Source organism: Hibiscus syriacus, unplaced genomic scaffold (assembly GCF_006381635.1).
Source record: "Hibiscus syriacus cultivar Baekdansim isolate YM2019G1 unplaced genomic scaffold, ASM638163v2 tig00110797_pilon, whole genome shotgun sequence".
NCBI lineage: Eukaryota > Viridiplantae > Streptophyta > Magnoliopsida > Malvales > Malvaceae > Hibiscus > Hibiscus syriacus.
This window is the reverse complement of record NW_024062867.1, coordinates 1-7,887: the sequence shown is the minus strand read 5'-3', so window position 1 is coordinate 7,887 and position 7,887 is coordinate 1. Positions and strand designations below refer to the sequence as shown.

The following is a 7,887-nucleotide window of genomic DNA, read 5'->3' as shown; positions in this document are numbered from 1 at the left end:
CTCCTTTGAAAACCCAACCCTTCACCCAAAAAAAACCGAGAACCCCTTTTAATCCAAACCTAGATTCAAGAAAAAAAAGAACGTTTTACCTTCGATTCAGGGTTTTTCAAGCTCTGGTGAGATTGACAAGGGATAGATCTACAAGGGTAAGACTTTTTTCTTCTCTCTATGTTATTTTTTTTTCCCGAATGCTCTCTATTTTTTTTTTTGGTTATCACCGAATCCTCTCTTGTTCTTCTTTCTGTTTTTTTTACCAACCGAATGACCCCCCCCTTTTTTCTGATATATGCTTGATTTATGGCCGATTTTGCTTCATTTGGTGAGATGATGATGTCTAGAATAGCCCATGTCCTTCTCTGATTTTGTAAGATATAAATCCCGAATATTTAGGGATTTATTGGTATTTTAATTTGGGGTTTGGTTTTTGGTTGATTTAGTCACTGATGGGGTTGATGTTTGATTGATTTTTCACTGTAGATGACGATGGTGGCGCGGGAACGGCGGCTGGACCATCGGAGTGGGCCGGAAAAGTGACGGCGGCGCGGCTGGAAGTCCAACAGAAGCGGCGGCGGCGGCTGAATGATGATAGGTTTAGGGTTTAAAACCCTAATTACTTGGGCTCGTGTTTGGGCCTTGGTTGGGCCTTGGTTGGGCCTTGTTGTATTGGGCTTTGGCCTGCAAAAAAAAAAATATGTAATAATAAATAATAATAAAATAATAAGATGACGATAATAATAATAATAATAATAAAATAACGATAAAAAAAACCCGGACAAAAACGGGTGTCTACAATATTATTAGAAAATTAACTCAATTTAAATCTGACACAATCTAATTTGATCTTGAGAAGTCAAGAACTCAAAATAACTTGAACTAAGTAAAACAAATAACACAAATGACAAAACTCAAACGGACAAAAATTCGAATCGATCAAAATTTATACTGACCTGGCCAAAAAAAACCATGAACCTCAAACCTAAAATTGAACTTCACCCAAAACTGACTATCGCTCTTGTCCCTATCATATTTGTGTATTAATTTAGCCCTTTAAGTTACTCAATTGCATCATTCTAGACCTTATCCCTAACTTAAAACCCTAAATTATAAACTTTAAACCATAACCTTATAATCTCTAAACCATAAACCCTAACTTATAATTTAGAGTTTTAAGTTAAGAGTAGGGTATAAAATGATGCAATTAAATAACTTTGATGGCTAAATTGATGCGAAAATACGATAGGGGCAAGAGTGATAAGTTAAGTCTACTACAGGGGCAAAAGTTACCCTTTTACCTAAATTTAAATTAATCCGACCCAGCTCAATACGACCGGTTAACAAGTATAACAAAATTTAATAACTAAAAAGAAAGAAAAATGTAATGTAGGCAGATCACACATTTCCAGACCCGTGTAAGCAAACTATGAACTTCTCAAAGTCAAAGCACCACCACCAAAAATTTCAAACTACCAAGTAATTCATACAACAACAGAAATTGAGGGACTGAGTTACTATTTTCTTGATTATTTAAGGATAATAGAGTTAAGAGTGCTATCTCTTTAAGTGATGGAAAATTTGACTGACCAAAAAAGATGGGAGAGGGAACTTTCATGGCATACAAGGATTGTCTTCGGTCACCGATATTCCGTCTTTGCAATTGTCCACATCCAACAAGCCATTTGCTGACACACAAGGATTGTCTTCCGTCCCTGATGTTCTGTCTTTTCCATTTCGCTATCCAAAATGTCAGTTGTTGGTTGTTTCTCTTGCTTGGATTTGGCAATATTTCGGGGGTTCAGGAAGCTAGGCTGGTTGGTAGAAGAGAGCAGTCTCGCCCACATCCTATCGGTAATGACGACCTTGTTCTGTTTCTCAGTGATGCGCTGCATGTAAAAGTAACAACGAAGATATTAACTGTAAGCTTTTTTTTTTACCCATGAGAAAAACATCTTTTGATTCTCATAAATTCAGTCAGGGAAGTGTTTGTATATTGGTGGGAGACAAAATGCAGCTATCTACCCAATGACTAAACCTATATATATACATATATATGCTACTTCCATGCAACTGGAACCGTGTCTATTGGGTGGACTGGGTTGGTTTTAGGTCAGGGCGTCAGGCCAATCTAGATTGACATTTATGATCAAATCGAGCTGGTTCAAATTCTGATCGAGTTTTCGGGATTGTGTCAAAATTGATAGGTCTACCATGCAACCTACAACAGTTCTTTCTTTCCCATTCTTGTATTTAACTTGTGTTAGGTTTCTGTCTCAAAGCAACGCCAGTAACAAACAGAAATTGGAGTTGCGATCCCAGTCGATGTGTTCAGCGGACACTTGGACAATAACTCTTAACGGTGTTTACTAACAGAGAAGTTATGAAAGGGTGTCGTTGAACATACATTAAATGGAATGTAAGCATGTCTGCCATTGACAGGACCGACAGTGAAGCCTGTATACCCAGCCATTGCTCCATGTACAGCACTATGAGCAAGTAGGGTGCAGTAGACATTATCAGAAGCAATGCTAGGAATAGCCCGGATCATGTGTAGGATCTGAAAGCAAAAGTTTTGATGTCAAATATTATGCACATTACTAGAAATTTGAATTTGGTAGGGACGAAGTAAATAAAGAGCGAATGAGATATTAACATATATATTTAAGATTAATGGGCATCATTTTCGCAAAATGGTCCTACACAAAGTGATAATAGACGGTTAAAGATTTCAGTGTAGATGTTAAATAGACATCTAGTCAGTAGCCATGTATTAATTGAAGTTTATACCTTTATCCCGTGAGAGATCCACAACCCGACATCTTGAAGAAGCTTGTTTCCAGAAGCATCTTGCTGGTTCAAGGACTGCAAGCTCTCTGAAAGAAGATCCTGTCCTGCTCCTTCAGCTATAACAATAACCGTATGTCCGTTTTCTTTGAGTCGTTTTTTGATATATTCATAAAGTCCACTATGCAGCATATTTCTTATTTGACACTTGGAAGAAATAAGAATTACTTAGAGGGATTGTGGCAATACTTTGTAGATTCATCCTCACTAACTCTTTGATAATAGACCGGAATATCATTGTCAATAGTTTTCGGAATTCCAGCAACAGCTACTTTGAGGCCACGTCGCCTAATTTCCTAACAAGATCATTAAACATAAGTAGTGAATATCAATTAGTTGCATCGTTTGGTAGTCAAATTAATGCCAATAATTGCTTAGAGGGATTGTGGCAATACTTTGTAGATTCATCCTCACTAACTCTTGGTCATATTCATCAACCACTATGCAACATATTTCTTATTTGACACTTGGAAGAAATAAGAAATGGCCAAATGCTAATACCTAAAAAATTACTGCTGCTCCTCTTTGCGTCCCGTCACCTCCAATTATATAAACCTGAAGCGCTAACTGAGACAATTAGAAGCTATGCAGTAGCAGCCATTTGAAAAAGAATTTGATGAATAAATTCAAACAAACAGAGAGGAGGCTCAGACAGAAACTCTACCCATGCACCTCAATGTACCTGATTGATTCCACGATCCTGAATGCTGTCAACAATCTTGGATTTGACATGACCCCCTCTTGATGTCCCAAGGATTGTACCACCGCGTTTTTGGATATCGTTGACAAACTTGGGCGTAAAGGTGATTGTGTTCTTTGCATAAAAACCCCTATATCCTCCCTAAAGGTGTCCCAAGTATATGTTGAAGATAAAGTCACCGAGTGATGGTGTTTCTCATACAGATCATAAACCAAGTAATCGAATAGTATTAAACCATAGGGTTACTTACATCTATTCCAATAACTTTTCGGACACCATAGGTGTCCCTATATTCTCGAGCTCAGTTGGACAAAAATGTTTGAATGTCAGCATCAAAGGTAGTGGCAAAGGTTCCAAGGGTCACTATAGTTTAAAGCTGCTAAGCTGTTTTATGGCAATGATGCCGCCATTCCCCCCCCCCCCAAATAAAGCTGTTTTAAGAGTAAACAAATGATGTTTTAGGTTTCTGTTTACAGCCATGAGGTTATATTTCTTTCATCCTTTAACTTGAAACTAAGTTCAGTTCTTTCATGGAGTTTAGTTCGACTTACATTGTTTAATTACATGTTTATGGAGAATAAAGATGGTGGAATGTATTATTAAGAAAGCAACCATACGATAACCGTATGGGGAAGAACAATTATTGGGTAAAGTGGACAAATTCTCACCCCGATTATGCCACGTCAATTTAATTGTTCCGTTTGAAGGGGGAAAATACCCTACAGTGCCTAAAATTGCAGGCTATTGTTGTATTGTCTTAAGAGTGAAGTTGGGTTCGTCAGAAGGCGTACTGGTAGATAGCATCAGCTACACCGTCTACATCATTGCTAACACCGATTACATCGGCCACGGCTTTCGTTTTCTCCGATCCATTGGTGAGAGCAACTCCTAGAGATGCTAACTCGAGCATTTCCATGTCATTTTCCCCATCACCAATTGCCATTATCTACAGCCAAATATAAGGAAAAAGGAAAATTGATTACAATTGTGCGTTCTGATAATGGGTGTCCCTAGCCTATTGGTGCTGTCTAAGAATACTTAGTATACTATTTGAGGAAGACTATTTTCGAATATAACGTATTGCCTTCACGAATTTAAAGAAAATCAGTGCCAGTAAGCACAATTTAACATTTCTCGTAGAATTACTAAGGTCGCTATATTTTGGTAAGTATCACAGCAGTTCAAACTATGTAGAATGGTCAATGAATAATGTTGCAGCTAGTTATCTGACGCCAGACAGAATAGTGATTATCCTGTAGGCTAGCTCCGACAGACGATTCACAAGAGAAAATTCGCCCAAAAACCAGAGGAAAAAAGTCTATAGGGTTTAATAAAATAGTATAAAATCAAAACAATCCAAAAAGCAGTCCACAAGTCGGACTGTTATAGCAAAAAAATTTCTTTATTCGAATTTTGCCAAAAATAGCAAAATCCCGAAAATCACTCTAAATTGAAATTCGAAATAAAATAAGCAATCTCCCAAAAATCCAGCCTAAATCGGATTTAAATTGACTTTCTAATTAACAATCGAAATATTACCATAAATAGTAAAAAATAACCAAATCTAGTGATTCGGAGGGGAAAACGGTAGAATTTGAGGTTGAAAAAGGCCACATGGTGTGGAGAGCGTGCGCGTCGAAAAGAGCTTTCCGGATTGGGGTCTTATGCGCGATTCTGACACCTGTAGCCAAAGTTATGGCCAAAAGACTGAAACATACTCAAAACGACCCAATGAGGAACATGTCACAATCAATTCCCGCCTTTGCGCTGATCTGCCAACTCATGGTATCTCAGTGCCATCAACGTGCAATCTGACAGCTCAGCATCATCTGTCTCGGATCCCCCTGCATCAGTCACCCCGGGTTGGAAAGAACTCGTCCTCGAGTTCAGAGTAGTGTCATCAGGATCCACAAAACAATGACTCAGGTGCTTCACATTAAAGACATCAGAAGTCTTCAAGTGACTGGGATGTCGCAACCTGTAAGCATTATCATTGATCTTCTGCACGACCTCACAAGGTCCATCTTCCGATCTTTAAGCTTATTATACTCACCAACAGGAAAACGATCACGAGTTAATACAGCCCAAACAAAATCACCAACATCAAAAAGTACCTGACGACGATGATTGTCGACCCGAGTCTTGTACTTGGTATTGCTCTCATGAATGGTCTGTTTCACCTGCTCATGGATACCCCGAAGATACTTTTCCATCTCATCTGCTTTAGGACTGAAACGTCCTATACGTGGAATAGGGGCTAAGTCCAACACCCTGATGGGTTCTGACCATAGACAATCTCAAATGGGCTTAAACCTGTGGTTCTGTTTTTGATATGTTGTAGGCAAATTCTGCCTGAGGCAATGCCAAATCCCACTGCTTCGGCTTCGTTCCTGCCAAACACCTTAAAGGTTCCCAAACTTTGGTTCACCACCTCAGTCTGGCCATCCGTCTGGGGGTGGTAGGCGCTACTGAAATTCAACTGTGTTCCCAGTTTCCCCCACAGGTTCTTCCAGAAATGACTGATGAACTTAGTATCACGATCTGAAGTGATTGATCGAGGAACACCATGTAAACGCACAATCTCCTTGAAATAGAGATGGGCAATCCGGTCAGCATCCATAGTCTTTCTGCAAGCTACAAAATGAGTCATCTTGGAAAACCTGTCAACCACAACAAAGATAGAATCAGAGGCCCTTTGGGTGCGGGGTAAGCCTAGTACAAAATCCATGCTGACATCGAACCAAGGAGCTTCAGGAACAGGTAAGGGAGTGTACAATCCCGCATTGGTGAGAACTCCCTTAGACCGCTGGCACACATAACAACGGTCTACATAATGGGCCACATCACTAGTCAACTTGGGCCAATAAAATTCAGAAGAGATAAGGGCCAATGTCTTATCTCAGGGAGTTCACTTATAATTTGCTGCCTCAATGAACAATCTGGAATGCACAATTGTAATCCACGAAACAGATACCCATTATGCAAAACAAATCATGACGGTGACCCTCAGTTACCTCCTGAAATATCCTTCCAAAGGAAGGATCAGCTGCATACATATCTGTGAACGTCTCAAATCCTGCAACTTTAGTACTCATGGTGGTGAGAAGTAAGGTACGACGGCTCAGGGCATCTGCGACGCGGTTCAAACTCCCTGCTTGGTGCCTCAGCGTAAAAGTGAATTCTTGCAAGTATGCTACCCACTTGGCATGACGTCTACTCAGCTTGTGTTGGCCATTGATGTACTTCAAGGCCTCATGATCGGTAAACAGAATAAACTCCTTATGTACTAGGTAGTGACGCCAATGCTTCAGGGACTGAACTATGGCATAGAACTCCAGATCATAAGTGGAATAATTTTTCTTTGATCCCGATAGCTTCTCACTGAAAAAAGCACCGGACGACCTGCCTGACTCAGAACACCACCAATGCCAACGCCAGATGCATCACAATTTACCTCGAACACTTTGTCAAAATCTGGAAGTGCCAAATTGGAGCCTCGGTCATCTTCTGCTTGACCAGTTGAAAACTGGCCTCTGCCTCCTCAGACCACTGGAAATCACGCCCCTTGAGGCACTCTGTGATAGGGGCGATCAGAGTACTGAAATTTATAATGAATCGACGGTAAAAAGACGCCAAGCCATGGAAACTTCGGATGTCATGTAAGGTTCTTGGTCTGGGCCACTCCAAGACTGCATCTATCTTTGACTGATCTGCATGAACACCATCAGTAACACAACAAAACCAAGAAAAGTCACAGAAGTAGTGAAGAAAAGAACACTTCTTTTGATTGACAAACAAGCACTCCGTTTTCAGCATCTCAAAACAGCACGGAGGTGATCGAAGTGTGAAGTCCATGCGGACTATAAACGAGGATATCATCGAAGTAAACTACAACAATTTCCCCATAAAGCCGCAAGACCTGATGCATAAATCTCATGAATGTACTGGGCGCATTGGATAACACCAAAAGGCATGACCATCCACTCATACAACCCTTGTGGCGTTTTAAACGCCGTCTTCCACTCATCTCCAGGCCTTATTCTGATTTGGTGGTAATCGCTCTTAAGTCAATTTTGAGAAGATCTTAGAACCAATAGCTGATCCAACATATCATCTAGACGGGGAATGGAAACCGTACTTCACTGTAATTATTTGATCGCTCGGCGTCAACACACATACGCCAAGACCATCTTTCTTTGGCACTAACAGAGCAGGGACTGCACATGGGCTCATACTCTCTCAGATATAGCCCCTCTCCAACACTCTTCCACCTGTCGCTGCAACTCTTCGGCCTCCTTGGGACTGAGGCGATATGCTGGTCGATTGGCAAACTTGACCCAGGAACAAGG

At 40.4% G+C, this 7,887-nt stretch overlaps 1 protein-coding gene and 1 long non-coding RNA gene across 2 annotated transcripts; both read right to left on the bottom strand.

Annotated features, from left to right (window-relative positions):
* Positions 1-1,417: 1,417 nt before the first annotated feature.
* Positions 1,418-2,542, bottom strand: LOC120141374 (ATP-dependent 6-phosphofructokinase 7-like). The gene is made up of 2 exons (XM_039156272.1): positions 2,399-2,542; positions 1,418-1,880 (listed from the first exon to the last, which is right to left on the bottom strand). The coding sequence occupies exons 1-2, from the start codon at positions 2,540-2,542 to the stop codon at positions 1,632-1,634; spliced, it is 393 nt and encodes a 130-aa protein (XP_039012203.1). The 3' UTR covers positions 1,418-1,631.
* Positions 2,543-3,090: 548 nt separating this feature from the next.
* LOC120141372 lies at positions 3,091-3,662 on the bottom strand. Its single transcript, XR_005517767.1, has 3 exons — positions 3,521-3,662; positions 3,340-3,393; positions 3,091-3,134 (listed from the first exon to the last, which is right to left on the bottom strand). It is a non-coding gene; the product is annotated as an uncharacterized LOC120141372 (long non-coding RNA).
* Between the last annotated feature and the right edge of the window lie 4,225 nt (positions 3,663-7,887).

Coding starts and splice junctions, on each gene's coding strand:
- LOC120141374 (XM_039156272.1), bottom strand. CDS start 2,542: ATGATCCGGGCTATTCCTAGCATTGCTTCTGATAATGTCTACTGCACC. Junction 1,881..2,398: donor ATGCTTACATTCCATTTAAT/GTATGTTCAACG, acceptor TTTTACATGCAG/CGCATCACTGAGAAACAGAA.